General features: G+C 40.7%; 1 protein-coding gene across 4 annotated transcripts in view; it reads right to left on the reverse strand.

Annotated features, from left to right (window-relative positions):
* Nucleotides 1-19,632, reverse strand: part of CREB5 (cAMP responsive element binding protein 5) — a 263,711-nt gene that overhangs the window by 217,370 nt on the left and 26,709 nt on the right. For 2 of the 4 annotated variants that reach the window (XM_064506259.1, XM_064506260.1), the window contains exons 2-3: nt 3,351-3,422; nt 156-249 (exon numbers count right to left, since the gene is read on the reverse strand). The exons of 1 other annotated variant lie outside the window; for it this stretch is intronic. In XM_064506259.1, coding sequence (XP_064362329.1) covers nt 156-249; nt 3,351-3,404 — 148 coding nt within the window. In that variant the 5' untranslated portion in view covers nt 3,405-3,422. The remainder of the gene's footprint in view (nt 1-155; nt 250-3,350; nt 3,423-19,632) is intronic. One more of the 4 variants, XM_064506261.1, reaches the window with a different exon arrangement.

Here is a 19,632-nt window from a genome sequence, read left to right on the forward strand (position 1 = left end):
TATTCCATCTCTACTTGTTATTTAATTGCTGGGGGGGGGGGGGGGGGGGTGTTAAACCAATCTTGGAGGTATTTTGCCAGTAGCTTTCCAGTAGGAGTCACGCTTTCAACATCATCTGAATAGTTATCTTGACTCTTGAATTCACATCTTCTTACCTGATAACATATTATCTGTTTTTATTGAAGGAAACTTCAAAGTCATTTCATGTTTGTGCCTGTGAATCATCAGATGATCCTCTGTTGGAAAACGCTGTCAGGCAAACACAGAAAGAGAGAGAGAGGGGGAAGAGAGAGAGAGAGAGAGAGGGAGAGAGAGAAAGGAAGAAAAAAAAAGAAGAATTTAATTCGCTAATAAACTTCTGGCATTGGATAGAATTTCAAAAATAAGAGAGAGAAAGAAATGCATCCAGCCATCCAAATGGCACAGGAACAGCAACAGAGTATTTGAAAATGCAAGTGAATATGAGTAACAAATATCTCTGTGCTCTGCTTAGAAACATATTTGCTGCAGTGCTCTCTGGGGTTACACACAGAAAAGTGCAGTGCATTTGTCTGAAAAAGTTGTAAGACCAAGTCTTGGATTCAAAGGGTCTCGGACACACGCTCCAGTTACCACAGCTTCACAAGTTATCATGTGCCTGCAGAACTGTGATAACTGCTGTTGTGTATGCTCTTAGCCCACAGCAAATGCATAGCAATGCAGGATATCTCTTAAATCTCTTTAATGGATTTTTCTGCTTTTATATCTTTCTGCAACCTATACTTGCTGAACAGCAATAACAATAATGAGAGAAGCTAGTCTTTTGTAAAAGCATTCAGGCAAAATGCATCTTTATATCTGAAAGAGTCTGATATATCAACTTCATTTAAACTGACAGTGAAACAGTGCTCAGTATCTAACAACTACTTATGATCCTTTATGTTACTAAATTGACTTCCTTCCTTTTGTCAAGTAGAGATGATGAAGGGCCATACTTTGTAAGAAACCAGTAAGTGTGCTAACATTTTTATTACATAGTCTGATAACAGAATGCTACAACAGCTTCTTCTGAACAAGAAGAGACGAGCTTGAATAAATGCGCAAGCACCTGAACACTTGAGGTCTAAGGGCATAACAGTTATGTTAAGTTTTCTTCACCGGAAGGTGCGTACACAGGGTACTGCAATAGTTTTAACGGGGTTATTTCAGGGCTAGCAAAGGCCAAAAGATGTATTACCGTGGCTTGGGGGAAAAAAATTTAAAACAGCTTTTTAAAGCAACAGGTACATAGCAGAATGTCAAAAACTAGCAATAACAGAGTTAAAGTGACATAATGCTTTCAACATAATATATTCTTGGCTAAGTGACTTTGCTTGTGGCTATAGTATAAATAGTTGCAGTATGTTACACCTTCCGAGAATCTCTCTAAGGCCATAGACAAAGCGGCATAAATAATGGGAATGAGTTCTCTGGAAAAAATAAATAAATCCCCAAGACGTTTTCCTCTCTGTGAAATCCTGGTTCATTGCTTACTCATCTGGAAGAAATGCAGCACTAAAAATTTACATTAAGAACAAATGGAATATGTGAAAGACCTTGCTCAATGATATTGTGAGAAAAAAACCACGGTTCTTCTCATAGAAATGAGGTTTTCCTTCATGGAACACTGTGTTCTGTCTTCAGGGCGAGATTGGCAGGGTTTAGAGGGCCTTGTGTGACTGAGAAGTTATTCCTTCAGTCCAGACTTCTGTGTCTTTTCTATAAATCTATTTCCTTGCTTATGCAAAAGACCAACTCGCTCACCCCTCAAATATACGCAGTGACCGATATGGAGAAGCAAGTCCCTGAACAGGTTAGATCTACTGTATACACTTCTGTCAATTCCTGGTTTATGATAGACAGAAATCACATTTTGAAATGAGACGTGAAATGCTTTTTAAAAAGATAAAGTCACCCACAGACTGCTCATCTTCCCAAATTGTAACAGTGTACCACAACCTGTCTCTGAATGGAGCTTGTTTGGATTAGCTTCCACTCTACTGAGGAATTTAATTGCAGACGTTAACAGGTTCAAGTCTACTGATTGGAGTGGAGGTAAGTTTTAAGATTCAACAAAAAGGTAAACAAATTTTCACTATAAAACTCAGATATTTTTATACTATCTCTGTGATAGAATGGTGCATGTGGAAGTCAGAAGCAACAAATCCTCAGTTTGAGGGACAACCAGCAAGATGCACTCTCCCATTTAACTGAATGGCAAAAGCGTCTCGGCCAGCTGTTAACCTGATCTCAAGCTTCTCCCTTTCTTATTTCAACTCCTGTTGAAATCAACACCTACATTCCAGTAATAATTGCACAATACTTCGTTCATCCATCATTCTATCACGGGAACATAAAGGGCTGTAAAAATACTAGCCAGCTGAAAACTTTCAACATATGGTTAAAGCAGGAAAATATTACCCTCATTAAAAGAGAGGGAATCTGGGAAATGGTTAAGCTAAATCACTTAAAACAGATGCATATAGGAGGTCTGTGGCAAAAACCCAAAATACATCCTTGCCTGAAGATTTTATTGGCAAACTCATGTCACTGAACAAAATTAGGATCGGAAGTGCCACACATGGAACTTCCCTCATCACTGCAAGGGAAGAGATGATGTTATCGATTTTGCAGAAGAAACTCTTAAGACTCAATTCAAAATCTAAACAGGTAAAAAATCCCTCTCACTACTACTTCTTTTTTTTTTTTTTTTTTTTTTTAAAGAAGATCAAACATCTAATGCTACAGGTCATATTGTACCCTCAGAAGCACATGGCAGATCACCAGTCAAGTCAACAGGAATCCCACATGTACATCCTCCAGCAGAACTTATCTGTAGGTTACATTTTAAATAGAGGACATTTAGTAGGAAAAGCTCTCAAAAACAAAAATATTAGCTAATAAGCACTGTGTTTAAGGATTATACACACAAAAAAATCCCAGGAGAGCCACCATATCCACTGGGAAATCTAATTATTGCACTGTACACATAAGCAGAAGACAGACAGACAAATGTGTTCCCTCCTAGTGTGTCTTCTCTTGCTAACCATTAAAGGAATTTGCAATACCTGGCTTGACACATTGGAATTAGGGGCAAGGGAAGGAACAGAAGCAGCTTGAAAGAGCACATTTACCAACTCACTGTTGAATAGCTGTATGTTTGCTTTAAATATTTTGTAATAATATCTTGTGGGGCAAGGAGGGAGTTGGGGGGAAGGACTTAAAAAAACAAAACACACATTATTGTTAGACATGTTAATATATCAGGAGGCATTATACAAGCCAGAGCTAGTGCTGAGGACTCAATTAATATCACCGCTGACTCCACTCACCTGTGAGCAGCCTGGGGCACTGCAGACAAAAGGCCTCTCCTGCTCCAAGTTCATCTCTGATTCCTCATAAATCTACATGTTAAAAGGGGGAGGGGGAAAGAAAGGGAACCTTTGAATACATACATTCTGAACTTCACACATACATGCAACATACAATCTTCAAGTTTCGTGTTTTTATTTCAGACTCCCCAAATAGACCAGAAAGAAGTTCCTCACAATGCTAAATTTGCTAATATTCAGCAGGCTCCCTACAGTCTAAGTTCTTATTACTCCTTCCTGAGCACATATTTACTTTGAAGGAAGAAAGAAATCCATTAGGCTTTCACAGCAGAAATCCTGCCTCAGAAAAAAACATATGTTCAGTGTTGTTATTAGATAAGACCATGTCTGCTCAGAAAGATCTTGAATTAAGAGTTTTTACCTTTCCTTCTTCAGTTCCTGCTGAACAATATTAAAACCAGACGTCTGGGTTATTTCAGAGAAAGAACCCACTTTTTGAAGTTCTTTATTCATATTGTTCAATGTTAGTAACTTAAATGTGTTATATTGTATACACGCTCTGCGCACACAGGACAAATGTCCATCAACACCCTTCAAAAGATCTACCAGATCCCAAGGAGCCTGAGAAGCCAAGAGGCAAAACTGCAACGGCCCCACAGCCCTTGCAGTTCCCTTATTTTGTACTAAAGCCTGGGGGAAGGAAGGCTCCCGGCTCTTGAATAAACTTGGGTGGGGGAAAGCATCTGCCCTCAGAATACAGTAACACAACTGAAGTTGGGTCAATATTACAGCAGTGTCCCCAGCCAGCATCGACAAAGTCATTTACACTAACATTATAGGACTTGAAAGTAAATACATCACTTCTTTCTGAATGTTTTGAGCCTGCTCTTACAATTGGCCTTAGAATCTAGAATATAACAGCTGACCCACCTTAAAGCACAACATATATGTCTTTTGCTTACAGTATGCCTTAAACTTCAGCCTCATCGCAGCCCTAGTTCAAAAAAATACCAGAGTTGTGTTTGTGTGGGTCTTTCATTCAACAAAGCAAAGAAAAATATTTTAGTGGAGAAGCAGAATTTGACTCTAAAGCTGCAAATATTGGCAGAAGAACAAGTGCTAAAATTACTCTACCTTATTGTCATATTTTAAAACTACAGTCCATTGCTTCCGATATTCAGGAATACCCTTACCACATTTAACACTTGTCAGAGAAGCTTTACTTTCAGAAAAGTTCCTACCTTCCCCTGCAAACAGTAAATACACCATGAACTTTAACATCATCACAGCCCTGCACTTACTGCAATCATTTCTCAGTAAGTTCTCTAGTGAAAAAAAAAACAACTTCAGATGACAAATACTCTCTTTGTCCCTCCACCTTTTTAGTTAAAATTTACTCTGGTGGATAGCACTAGATTTATAGGATATATCCTACCAATGGCCAAAAAAAAAGAAAAAAAAAAAAAAAAAACAGAAGTCAGCAGAGCACCATCTGTGCGTCCCCACAGAGTCCTAGAAACACCATCCAGAGGTGAAGAATGTCTCTATTTTCATGTGACCTTTACCCTCCATGTGGATACTATCCCCAAAGGTGATAATTGGCCCCAATTGGGGTTTTTTGCTATGGACATCTCTGCCAAAACCTGGCCTGAGAGCAGTGATTCATTGCGCCAAAAACGATCGGATGGTAAGAGAGACCCTCACTCAGGTCTAAACTATCGACACAAGACTGGAACTGAAATAACTAAAATTGTACCTAATCTACTCCTTTAAGATTATTCATATCCTGTTTTGATTTAACTTACATCTATGTTATGCTGAAATAGGATACTCATAATCAGAAATGAAAGAGTATGTTCACATAAAGGCTTGTACTAAAATAACTAAAGGTGTTAAATTACTTCTAATTTCAGTTATTTCAGTTCCAATCTCTGCATAGACAGGCTGTTAAGAGGTGAAGCAATAAAAATTCTCCAAATTACGCTATACTGCCTGAAAGAAACAAGCAGCGCGGAGATAACTGACTAAACAAACAATCCCCCACAAAAACAAAAACAAAACCTCCAGCTAGTTTGATTTTTAAATCCACCTCTATTTATGGTATGTGACCCTGAGATGTTGTCTTTCCTCAAGACCTTCTCGCAGGGAGAGAAAAAAAAAAAAGTTATGTGCGGATAATGAAAGGCTTTATCTGATATCTCAATTACTCCTGCAACTGAAGCACTGCCAAATGCTTGTGTTCCCCCTCTCTCGCCTCCTCGGGGGAGAGTGACAACTGCATTTTCAATTGCAGAGCAAGGGACGATACCCAGCTAAAGAAAACAGAGCATAACAATTCCGATCCCAAGTGTACAAGTGAATTTCAAAACACTACCAGGAATTATTCTGGTTTTGTTTTCTTATTGACTATTGAGTACTTCAAATATAAGGCTTTTTTTCCTCCCACCGAGAGCTGGAGATTTAGGTCCCTAAATCCATAACTACATGCTCTGATAACACTTGAACAACTCTCAAGGTTATTTATATAAATAAACATGGAGTAAGCACCAAAATAATAGACTGGACACAGATTAGAATCCTAAACGTGGGTATACACCATAGAAACACTTGGACTTGGATTTTATTTTCAGTACCCCAAAAAATGTCAGATCCAGTATCTAGTCATTTACCACAAACGTGCAAGCACCTGCTGGTTCCCATGAGAATCACTCTTTGCAGATGATTTTCAGAGGCTAAATTTAAAAATGTAATAATCCAGAATGGATACATCGCGGGTGACCTCCAGGATACTGTCTAGCATAACCTGACCTAGAAAACACGTTACCAGATAGTACAGCTGCCTTCTGCTTTTTGAGAGGGCGCCCAGCGCTTCGCTATCCTCAGGCAGCAGTTTGAGTTTTGTACCTGAGTGTTGAGCAGAAACAAGCAGCTGAAAACCAGGGCTGGATGGGTGAATCTCCAGCTTCCCCCCTTCCTACTACCCCCGCAAGAGCTGGGGAGGCATCAGCAATGCAGGATCGCAACCGCAGCTTCGCGACGACGCAGCTGGCACTCCCAGCAGCGGAGGGTTTGGGTTATGCAGGGTGCAATTTGCCCAGCAGCCTTCGCGAGGTGTAGGCATGCCTCTCCCATCCTTCAGCCAGCACAAAGCCTGCTGCTGGCAGCCCTTGGCACGTGGAGCACTCTGCATGGCACCTGCGTGCTCCTGGGCCTACTGGTCTCCCAGCGCGCGCAGATGGCTCAGCACGCGCGAAGGAAACAAAGCAAGTGATGGCAACGTTTCTACTTCACCTAATAAAAATAAATCACAGCAACACTTCCATCTAAATTAAGGTGCTTACTGACCTTTAAGATCTTAAAAAAATTCAAGGGACGCTCACGCACTTTCCACAGCACAACATATGACTGCCACAACTAATGCACACGAAGAACATCAGACGAATCTATGATGACTAGACGGTTAAAATATTACGCAGGCCTGAATTTTCAACTTCTGTTTTCAATAGCTTAATTTATTGCAACTTCACAGCCTCTTAAAAGAAACAAACAAGAATTATAGAAATAAATGAGCACTAATATTGATATGTCAGCATTAGTTCTGATATTATTAAAAATAGGCATGAATGCATTATGCAGTAGAAAATGGGGCTGAATTTTAACAGAGATGTTAACAACATCTGTCAGCATTTATTGCCCTATTGTGACCACGTGAAGAGCCTTGTTGGCAGAATATATACAGGAAGAAATCTGCTATGCTGTTGTAGCCTGCCATTCTCCTGACATATCACTCGGCCTAGCAGAAGCTAAGGTATTCTGATTAGAAGAATAAATAAATAAAAACATAGGAGAAACATGAGAGGACTTCTCCAAGTCATGTCATAGGTAAGACAAATAAGTAAGTTCTGCAGCAAGCCAAGATTTTCTTTTATTTCTTCATTTCTGAGTATGATTCTTGTAAACATCTTTCATAATAATTAATAAAACTGAGGCCCCCAGTGAGGAATGCAAGAGCATAACAGAAAATAAAAAAACAAACAAAAGGGACAGAACCACCCTCAAAACACAGCAACAAACTACATCCCTTCTCAGCAGCATCCAGTGGGAAGTACCCTCCATGCTAAGGCTCTTCAAGGAGATTTTACACAGCTTCCCAGTTGTCATTTCTGAACTGGAAAAATAGTTGTAACAACTGACACCAAGAAAGCATGCTCCTTTCTGCCTCTCTCTCCCCCCTTTTTAAACTCAGCAGTAATCTTATTGCCTTACTGGTAAAAACATCAAGCAGGCTTGTTTCCTGTTTCAATGTTATTCTTGAAGTGGGCTGCAGTAAGAATCTGATTTTCATTGAGCTATTATTATTTGCAGCTGTGCGACCTTTTTAACCCTCTTTTAAAAGTGACATTTCAGCCTTCAACCTCAAGCTGTCTAAATGTTGCAAGGTTTTCAGTCCTCTGATTAACAGTGAAAAAGAACTGGTGGGGAGGTGTACTACAGCATGTCTAATACAGGTCAGTGCACCGATTCTACCATTTGCACAGGTGAGTAATTACACTCCTGTAAACAACCTCTTTGTAGAAATTCATCACCTGGGTGCACATTTGGAAGACCGGTTCCTTTAGGCTTGTGTGACCAAGGTCCCTGAGATTTCTAAACATGAGTGCAAACTACAGAGTCGTTAACATTAGCAGCATTATGCAGACATCAGCAATATATGAAGCATCACCTACTTTTTAGGGCCATGGCCACAATGTACAAGAAGTGAGAGGAGATGGGGTTATAGTGCACTTGTGAGTATGAAAGAACCCCATCAGTGTACACAGCATTTTAAAAAGCTAGTTATGGCTACTCTGTACTGTTAACAGGTAATTACAGCCTTATTACAAATGTTATTAAAACTTGTTGGTTTTGGAAGTGTAGTGCACAGAGGGTTAATGCCTACGGTTGTTCCCAATATGTGCTTGCATTAGCAAAGCCAATTTGAAGTACCGTTGTGCTGAAATGGTGTATGGTGTTTTTCTTCTGCATGGACCATTCAGTCAAAGCGCTTGTTTTCTGAAACTAGCATCATGCTTTCCACATGCACACATACAGGGCTCATTATCACAGCCCTGTCTGCTTCGGCTGCCACAACGAAGGGTCTGTCAGCATTTCCATTAGAAAACCCCTCGTTTCAGGATTAAAGCATTTCCAAATGGTCCTGGATGCTGGAAAGCAATTTGCGTCTGGAGTCCCCAAGAAGGCATTTAATGTGATACACATTTGAGCTAGGGCTCTAGCTCTCGCTGGTACTCCAGTGAAGTTTTTGTGATTATATTTATGACATTTATATGTGGAAAAACACTCAGCTTGGGCCTTTATTCATTTGTTTTAAAAGAAGAGAGCCCCATAAATCTTCAGGCAGAGCGGAGCACTCTCAAAAAGTGGCTGATGTGTGAACTGACTCAGGAGCCAGCAGCGCTGCCTCCCCCGCGCCGGGCATGCTGCAGGCGGCAGAAAGCACCACGCGTGTAGCGTGGCGGGAGCCCCGCTCACAGCCAGCCCCTGCCACCTGGGAAACGGCTGGCCATTCCCTATCAATTGCAAATGGAGTACCAAAAAGATTCTTGTTTTATGCTGTCAAACACCCCAGTTTATGTACTGCCTGCCTGGACAAAACCCAGGGCTGGAAAGGCTCTCCAGCAGTCCCCAAGTTTTGTCGACCCCTCTCTTCCAGGCATACCCATGTGTCTCCAGATCAGCTGAGGCAAAAGAGCGAGTTTTGCTCCCACACTCAGCTTTTGGCCACTAAAAGGCACTGTTTCTGTTATCAAGGAAAACCTAGAAGCTGTCTCTTCCTTTTCTTCAGCTTATGCAGAGCTGCCTTCCTTTGAGGGCAGAGCAGGAGCAGAACTGCAGATAACCAAACAAAGAAGGGGCAAAGATAGGAAATTCCAAAAGTAACCAAGAAAACAAGAAGTTTGAAAACCTCAGGAATTAAAGGGCATGGGGGGAGAGAAATCAGGGAAAAGAAGGGGCTGAGGGCAAGTAGCTACCAGAGGAAATGAGGTAGAGAAAGAAAGTGGAAATGAGGCCTATCACTACCAGCCACTCGGACTGAGAAAGAGAAAGAGAGAAAAAGGACACCTCTCTCAAAAAAAAAAAAAAAAAAAAAAAAAAAAAAAAAAGATGACCTATTGCCTTCCCCAGTACTAGTAAAATAAGAGTCCAACACTGTCTGCCATCCGTGCAAGGCATGCGTATTCAGTAGAGGATACAATTTGTCCTCTACACAGGATAAGCTTTATCTCAAGTCTAGTGAAAAAGTACTGGTTTAAATGGTTAATCTATATTTCCAAGGCTCTCCATTTCAGTACAGGGAATCCAGCATGGATTAACTTGCTATAGAGCAAAGGGATTTGCTGTTTTACAGCAATGACCATGGGGATATTGAGCACAGGCATTAGAACACAAAAAAAGGAAATAGGAACACAGAGGCGGAGAGTGAAAGGAAAAAAAACCCAAAACCCAGCACTTTTGAAAACAGTTCATGAAAGTTATTTCAGCATAGAAATATTCTATAGGAGAAATCAGATATTTATAGGGAAAGATGACTATTACATCAACTCTGGAAAAACACTTCTAGGAATGATGTGGATATTTTACACTCTGCGATTGGCCGAATTGGGGCTGCCTCACATGGAAGCGGTCCAGGCTTGTACTTCTGCAACTGTCCTCCATTGATGTCATTTGCAGAACAACTTTAATACCTGCTACCCCTAGTTACAAGGCTGATACAATTCTTTCAGCTTCAGGAGAGACCAGACTGCAGCCTCACTGACAACACTGAGGTTGCTTAACAGAACATGCAGGAGCAGCAACACAATCTACAACATTATAACCACAAACTCGAGCAATGCAAGAAAAAGTCACTATTCAACAATACACATTTCACAAGCCAGCAGATCAGCAACACCTATGTAACTTCTCCATTTTACCTATATGCAATTTTTTTCAGTGCTGTAAATTCAATAGCTAAGCTAGACCTATTGCAGTAAAACCAACATCAAGATTTACAGACTTAATATGCCAACAGTTAAGGAGAATATCAAGTGCCTGTGTGTGGTCAAACAACATCAGAATTTCAGGTTTATCTCCACCGTGAAAGAGTATTCTTGCCCTGCACCATCAGGCATTCAACGTAAGTGATCATATTAAAAGGTTAAGTTAGACTATTGAGGCTGTTAAGATAGTCAGTGGAAAGACAGACAGGCTATGTCAGAGCAGGATTCAAGCAGAGGCTTTGAATGGTCTGCTAAAAAAAAGGACCCTACACTAACTATCTCAAAAGCTTCAGTTTTCTGACGTCTTAGACAGGATATACATGGTGAGAGGATCTGCCTTTACCTAAGTCATTGTCCATCTCAAAATTTATCCTGCACAAAGGCTGGGAGGAACAACTGCAAAACAACTACACCAACACAAGTGACAGGAATCTTGCTTCAAGAAACAAACACTAGCAGCTAGCATTTTAAAGGGAAAACATACTTGCTTTGTTCTTTCTTTATGAGCAAGCCTTACCCTCTCCCTGTTTGGGACACAGTCCCTTGGGGCACAGAACACCCACACAAAAGCTAAAACCATCCCTAGCTGAAATCAATATTTACTAGCAAACTCTTGAAAGATTTAAAGGAGAAGATACATGCAGAGAACTGTATTCCAAACTCTCACAGTCATTATTAACAGGCAGCTGATAGCACCTGCTCCCTCACTACTAATTTTTAGTGTGCTGCACATTTAACACCACTACAATGCAACATTTGATGTCCTAGCAAGTTGTTAATAGCACAAACAGACTGCTCAAAATTGCAGCTACAGTAATTTAGAAGGTGAAGAGGGAAGGGGAAAAAAAACCAGAAAATGCATAGCTTGTCAGACAGTCTACCCCAGTTTGCACTCATCTCCCAAAGGTTAATAGTATTAAGTGAGGTGGCTCCTCTGTCTTTTACAAACCCTTTCACAGCACCATTTCCAGAGCTGAAGAAGTTGCTATGCTTCATGTCAGTGGTTCTTATGCCAAGAGCATTATTGTGGGTGTACGAAAGAAAAACAGAGAGTCTTCAGATCATCTTCATAAGTCAAGATGGTTCATCATGCCTATTGCTGTGAAACAAAAAAAATCTACTTCAAGGAAAAATTCAAGTGCTACACACTGGAGAGGAGCTACAGGAAGCCTGCAAAGGGCAGAAAAGGCAACTGCAACTGTGGCGAGAGATGAAGCCCATGAAGCAGAGGGTGTCAGTGATGAACTCCCGGTAACATCTGGCAAATAAGCTAATCTTTTGGGACTTTCCAATGTTGGCAGATAAGTGTGTTGTCTGTCCCTTCAAAGGCTGACCTCATTTCTATCCTTGGGTTCATGGCATGCAAAGCTCTTTGCTGCAGTTACTTTTTCACTCCCCCCCCAACAACAGTTATTATTAAACACCAAATAACTTTGCCTATTGTTGTAGTTTGCATACAATTTTATTAAGCGTTTCCCCTCCAGGAATAATATTGACTGGAGGTTTTGAAGGGTTGTTTTGTTTTGTAAGTGTACGGTAACTGCAGCATGCTAATTGCTTTGGTTTACGATACACAAATAGATAAAAGAATTCACCTACCTTGCATGCAAATAAACACTTGGATTTCCAAAGGGAAGGAAGAAAAAAAAAGAAAGCATAAAAGATATCCTAAGGGAAACAACAACACAAGGCTGCTTAGCTGACTTTCATACCAGAAGCAGTTAGGGGCTTTAACATGAACTTTTAAAATTCTGTCAGCCCAAATTTTCCTTCTGGTCTACTATATAAAATAATCCTTAAACGAGAACTCTGCAAACCAACTTTCTATATTTTATGGATACAGTTCTCTAATTCCGTATATTTAAAATAACTTACTATTAAGGCCAATCTCTCTTGTTCATTTTTTTTTGGCTTCATAGTTAACAGCATACAAGACAACTCAAGACTTTCATTACATAGAAAAATGAAGCCATTAATAACTCAGCCACAAGCGATTAATTATTAACTTTCACCATTTTTTTTAATTACAAGTTTTAAAGATTTTTTTTAATTGGGAACTTCTCTCTTTTCCAAATGACCAAAAATTCCTGAATCAAACCCTCAGCATTCACTGTTCTCAGCATAAGATAAAATCCTCTGGGGTAACAAATCTCTGCTGAGAACACTGGCAAACCACAAGTGCCCTCAGCACAATAGAGTCTCAGACATTAAAAACTAAAAATTGTTCTTTTTGGCTCTAACAATCAAGGGCAGACTTAGGACTGATTTGTAGCACTTTCACTCCCTATTAAACTTTGTACGTACAGAACTACTGGAATTCTCCAATACGTACACCTTATCTTCAAACACTCTTAGTTTCTCACCATCACATAACAAGTTCTACTAACAGCAGCATAATAACCTATTTCAAGTGAGTTTCAATTTGATTTAGGCTCATGCATATGTTTTTAGGAGTATGAAGATGGAGTCATCATACTGTTAATATATTTTCATTAATATAAGAGATTTTGAGTTTTGGCTCCAGTTTAGAAAGCCCTCTATTTCCAGCTAGATCAATCATCCTTACTATTCATATTGAATATAGCACAGCACAACTGGACTTAAAGAGGGCTGTAAAGAGTAAGCAAGGATTTGTTTGAACCAATTAGTAAGCTGGAAAAGCATACACTCAGAGAAGCTGCAGATATTAAACACGAGTTTCTGTACCTCAGTGGCCTTTTTACCCATTACAATCAGCTCCCTCTGTAGATTTTTCCTCAAACTGCAGGCTTTCATCCCTCCAAACAGTTAAAACTATGGACCAGAAGTACAATCCATAAGAGTTAATGAAAGCCATTTTTTGGGCCAGGTATTTTAGCTTAAGTCTACTGGAGTACCTGAAGTTACATCAGTGATCATGGGACATGTCCCGCATCGATATCATCAACAAATTATGCCCTGCTGCAGGCATAGCCCTTCCCAGGCTCGTTCATGGTCTTATCAAGGCAGAACTTACCAGCTGCCGGTGTCTAAGACAACTTTGCTTCCCGAAAAGAATCACTCCCATCTGGGAGCCCACTGTGCTGTCCCAGCACCCAGTTTATGGGTGGGCTTAATGGCCACGCTCTTACTTCCCTTAGGCTGGGAGAGAGCAAGCCCTCCTAGCCAGCTCTCCTATCTTGATTTCCATGTAATCCCCTGGAAGTTGCACAAAGCATCGGGCAGAGAACCCAGTTCAAGCCTTGTCCACTTCTAAAGCACTCTGAAATCAGGAAACCACTACCAAGGCCTGGAGCCAAAAATGCTTTGAAAGACAGGCAATGTCCAGAGGAGCCAGCCTCTGGGCAGAGGCCCTCTCCTCTCCCCACCCCACTCCTCCAGTTAAACCTGCCAACAGCGCAACAGCAACACTGAGGCTTTTCTTTCCAGTTAGTGCCAAAGTGGAGACTGAGGACTGTCTGCCCTGGCAATTCAGGTACCTGACTTGGAAAGCGCACAGGACAGCCCACACGCTACTTGGGAGACATCCAAAAGAAAAAAAAATAATAATTTCCTGCAACACCCCTCCCTGGGCCCCCTCAGCTTGGCTCTGGCTCCTACCCCTGCCCTGGATGTGTTTGCAACCTTTGGGTCAAACTTCTGGACCACTACGAGACTGGACCCAAGAGAGGGGCGAACTTTGAAGAGAATCCAAAACAGGTCTTCAAAGACTTTTTCCTCTAGCACATGCCTGAGTCCTCCAATATACGTTGAGTGCAAAAGCAGTGATCCTTATCTCCCCAGAACTCAGGGAATTCCAGGCAAAAGGGAAATTGCCCCAGAGATATTTCCAAGGGCCAGAGGCGCTCCTCGCCCCTGAAATGCTAACTATACTCTGGAAGTACGTTTGAGGCGTGTGGGAGAAACAGAAGTCTGTCTGTCTGTCTGTCTCTCTCTCTCTCTCTCTCTCTCTCTCAGTACCCCAGAACGACAACCCAAATATCAGCGTCTCAGGAGCGTCCCAAGATCGGGCCATTTTGGGCGCAGGTCGTTCGTGACAACTCCAGGGCCAAAAGCCTACGGAAATAACAGCCTTTCCCGCCATTAGGCCGCTTCTCTTTTTCAGCCCCCTTGCAGCCCCCCGCCGTAGCCCAAACATCCAAATCCTGTGACTGCCACGAGAGCAGCAGGGAGGCAGGAAAATTTGCCGCATGCCTCCTGCGTGCCATGTGCTCCTCCATCCATGGCCGCCCCGAGCTCCAACAGGGCCCGTCAGGGCCGCACATGGCACATGGCCTCCCCGCGCCGAGGCTCTGCCATTGCCTGGCCTCGGCCCCGTGGCCCTGCCCAGCCATTGCAGGGCTACATGAGCCTGGTGACCATCGGTGGAGGAAGCCACGTGGGGGAAACAGCCCAAGGCACTGAAAGGGGACTGCTCAGTTTCTGGTCCCTTGGGAGCAAAAACAGGCTAGCGTTGGGCCCAGGTTGGCTCTCCAACTCGGAAGGAGACACAGCTTGCACAGTTTTGGCTAAACAGATCTCCAGTCCTACCTCAAATGAAAAGAGAGGGGGAGATGGGATGCAGAGATAAAGGACATAAACGCAGTAATCAGTCCCCTGCTACCTACCAACCAGATGATGTCTGAAGCAAGACGACTGCTCTGCACTTGACTGACGCCACTGCCACAAAGCAAAGTCCTATCAGGGCCTGGGCAGGAGTGTAAGTCTGCTTTTTAGCATCAAGCAATTAAACGGCACTTGTCAGTAGGCAAATGCACACGCAAGCTGTGGGAAACACTCCCGTAAGGAGATACGCAACAGAGAGATCTACTTGGCAGCTGCCGAGAAGAGCTTTACAGTACCGGTGTGCATCTGTGCGCACAAGCGTGTCAGTTGGGTGCGAATGTGCAATGGAGCATTGCTTCCCTAAAGGACTGCAAGCATGCCTTCGCAATGCAAAATTATCCAGAATTTCTTCTCAGACAAGACTGCTACATTGCTCTGAAAAGCAGCCTTTGGGGCTGATGGATTATTGCCTCCATTAAGGAGGCAGTACATCAACAAGAAACAACTCCCAGCCACTGACTAGCCACAAATTTCTGGCAGTGACCAATCCGTAACTACAAGCGAGAGCATTAAAAACCAACACACATGAAAAAAATATCACTTTCCCAATAAGGAGGAGGCAAAGTAATGAGCAATTCTCCATAGGCTGTACGTTCACAATCTGCGAACAACCAACAGCAACTTAAAACATGCTGCAAGTGTAAAGCGGTGAAATTCAAACATCCCTAAAAACCACAGATTTGTAACTTGTGCTTATGTAAATGCACAGCTTTCAAGCCTCAGCCATCCTGGCCATAGCTCTTCTGGGAAAAATGAAAAAATGTTGGCTGAGACTTTAAAGAGTGACTAGTGATACTGAATGCCTCCAGTTTTTAGGTGTCCAATAAGAAATACTTAAAGGGCTTCATTTGCAGCTTAGGCTGCACACACCCTCTTCAAATCGTATCCCTTTAGGGAGTATTTATCTTAAAAAGTAAACAAATAAGGAAAAGTCAGACTAACACAGATAATTTTGTTCATTCTTCTCTCAGTATTCTCTCTGACATGCAGACATAACACTATGCCAAAATTAGACAAGGAGCCAAAGAACAAAACTGAAATTTTAAAACAGAGCTTAAGGATGCCCAAATCATAGTTAACTACAATGAGCTTTAAATATCATATATCTTTAGTCTCATCTGAAAAATCCCAGTTTACATGATACATCCCAAGACATGCAAAGCCAGGAAATAAATAAATAAATATATTTATAGTCAAAATGTTTAAGTGTAAGATCATTCTTTTTGGGACTGGACTGCTTAGACTGATCTGTCTTTTTACATTTTTTAATTAATATAATTTATCTCATTTCACATTACGGTGCAGAGAGCTATGAATAAAAACTTCTTTGTAGGAGAAGTTAAAATAGAATTTAAAAAAAATTAAAAAGCTATCTGAACATGTAATTGTCTCTATTTCTAAAAAGAAGATTCCATATATAAGCTGTTTTGACGGTCTAGCAAGCGTAAGAATACATGATTCCTCTCTCTTGTTGTGTGTGCTATGGGAACCGAAGCTCACTGAGATTTGTACCAGGACAGTAAAAAAATACATTCTTATTACTTTGAAAAAAGGTCAAGGATTACCATTCTCTAATAATATAGGTAAAATAACCCACTACACAGAAAACCCAAAGATCTATGATCTTTGTATGCAGAATCACTAACCTTATTACTATGTATATGCCTGTACAAGAAACATGTTACAAGTGTTTTATACCAGCTTCTTAAAAGAATAGATCTATCTACACCTCAGAGTACCCCTGCTACAGAGGCAACCATAATCACAAAATAACAGTGTAACTGAAGAAGCAGAATTCTTGCAAAGATAGATTTTACGAGCTAGCAATATCTGTAACTGCATCTCGTAAGTGATTACAAGTTCAGACTTCAGTGTTTTGAACTGCAGAGCACTTGCAAAATATTTTCATACTAAGCACTTGACAAAACCTCACAGTGCACCATCTTCCTCTGATTAGTCATAGGAGGAGAGTCAAGAGTTCTTCTCAGAAAGCCTTATTACTGCAGGATGTTTCTTTACAAATATATACTAACACTGTGAAGGCCATTAGTTCTGTATACTCTATCTGTCATAATTTTGCATGACATACTATCCAATATTTTTATAACTATATTAACAGGAAATCTACTATCAAGTCAAAAAATTAACTTGCTGAAATTATCAATTCCACTCTTAAGAGTGCTAGGTTTTCTTCATATAGAGAGATACTTACATGAACAGTTTCAGATACTGACTAATGCTTTTGCATTTATCAATGCCACAAATAGTTTTTTGAATATTATTACTACTAGATTTTCTTTCAGATGACAGTGGCAATTACAAATAAGTTCTATTATCTTCTCATTTGTCAAAGCAGACAAAGAAAATGCCTGACAGCCAATTTGGGCTGGATCATCCAAATAGTACCATTCTTTGCATAATTCTGTAGAATGGAAAATGTTTGGAGGGTATCAAGAACAAATTGGAATATTGTGAGTCTTCTTCCAAAGACTCTAAAACATGTCAGTTATCTCTGGACTATGTGGCTCTCTTATGATCGTCTACCATCCTCTAGCAGACTCTGATGCTAGACTTCCCTTCTTCTCTGCTCATGTTCCTCTTTCTCGCATATTGTCTTGGCCTCATGTGAAGAAGCCTCTGATCTTAGACCATTCATTTTCTATTTGAACTAAAAACATTTATTTTATGCATTTTCATATCACTTCATAATATGCCTGGGCCTCTAGTACATAATGTGTTATGCACTTTTGTCATTTGTTTTTATGGTTCAAAAAGAAAAGGGGGGGGGGAGACTTTCTCCAAGGCACTTTCATACTATAGCAACACCTTTGGCAGTGTCTTGGCCAAGCTGTAGGCCTAAGAAATTAGCTTCTTTAGGTAGGTGACGGTAAGAAGAGACACACCCTACTCATGGAAGGCCATCCAGGCTAACTAACCAGCCTAAAATACAAGCCTCTCTCCTAACATCATTTTGTAACTAACAGAAAACATATATTGAGACACAGGCTGTATCTTCTATTTGAAATTAAACAGGGAAAATTGCACTGAGCATTACCTAGGTGATAACAACTTAGAGAACAGAGATAAATACCTCAAAAGCAAGTTTCATTTCAGTTAATTCCTTGTGAGACATATTCACAGGTTGTCTTGCTTCTAGCATTAAAGCCTAGCTCTTTTGTAGACTTTACATTCCTCTTTATAGATTTCAATCCTAGCTATAAAAGAGATCAAATGAATCACTTTGGTAGGACAGTGTCGGAGCAAAAGAAAATAAAAAAATAAGTCATTATGGTTCTCTGCACTAATAAGAAATTTCAGGAATGTATTTAATTATTCAAGAAAGTTCTTGAACTTCTATTTTCTTTTCTTAATGTCTTTCTCTGACAACCTCATCTCAATTTTTTCCTCCTGTTTTCTTACTGGAAAAGAAAAGGGAAAACAAACTGAATTCATGGGGGAAAAAAATTTATTCAACCTTGGGGAGGATGTTTGTGTGGCAGAATTTGGGAGGGGATTTATGGAAAAATTAGGATTTCTTGATCAACACTGTCCTTAATGAATGTTTTAATTCCAGATCAGCTCATCCATTCATGCATAAGATTGCCTGACCACGATAGCCATTTTGAAGAAGTTGATAAGGCAATGTTAATAAGTCCATCTTCCACCTAGAGAATGCAGTCCTACAACTCAGGCAGTCAAACCTCATAGCGATGACGGTCCCACGCCAAGGTCTGTTAGAGGTCAGGCCTATTTCTCTATTGGATACGTCTTTCTATTTGGGGGCCAGGGAGAAGAAAGTGGTGAAAAATACTCAGGCTACTTACATGCTGTCAAACATCCCTTCTTTTCTTCATCTCTTTTCAAAAAGTCAATATAGCTTATGTTTTTTGATGGAAAGCTTTAATTATGTGATAAATCAAAGTAAAACAATTATTTCTGATTTAAATCAAATCCCTTTTGGAGGGCTTTACCAGAATAGTCCTGCCTGCAGATCTGCACTATGTGAGCCTGTGTAGTAACACCAGTTTAGGCACTTGCTGCTAGAGCATGAACATGAAAACTCATATCCACTGCACTATGATCTTACAGTAACTCTTAAAGAAGCACAGCTAGAATATTGCAAGGCAATTCATTTTGGTGTGTGAAAATCCCTTTGGTGTCTTCCACTTAATAAGGATGAAAGGAAAAAAAGAAAGAGAAGAGAACATGAGGGAAAAAAATTACAGGGCTGCATAGGCAGCCTCAAAGGAACATGGACTGAACAACCTTTGAAGTACTCAATTCTAAAATGAGATCATATGAAAATTTTTTTTAAAAGCAATAAAAGTGAAGCTTCAGAAACAAGTGTAAGTTACAGCCTGTAGTGCTTTATCACAGCTCCATGAACCCTCTTCCATAAACTCTAGTTGTTTTAAAAGTTTACTTACTTCAAGGTTGATGGGGGTGGGGGGAGGAATCTGTAGTTTCCCAGAGGTGTGTTGATAGATAAGGCCCGCAATCAAAAAGTGTAACAGAAGGACAGCTGTCTTCTGCCAACATGCGTGGACGCATTTTCAATTTTGGCGGAGAAGAACAAATACTAGTGCCTAACCGACTGCTGCAACAAAACTCCTGTCCTCTGGATAGCAAAGCCTTCAATCTAACAACCTGCCTCTAGC

This window comes from Dromaius novaehollandiae, chromosome 2, assembly GCF_036370855.1.
Source record: "Dromaius novaehollandiae isolate bDroNov1 chromosome 2, bDroNov1.hap1, whole genome shotgun sequence".
Classification (NCBI taxonomy): domain Eukaryota; kingdom Metazoa; phylum Chordata; class Aves; order Casuariiformes; family Dromaiidae; genus Dromaius; species Dromaius novaehollandiae.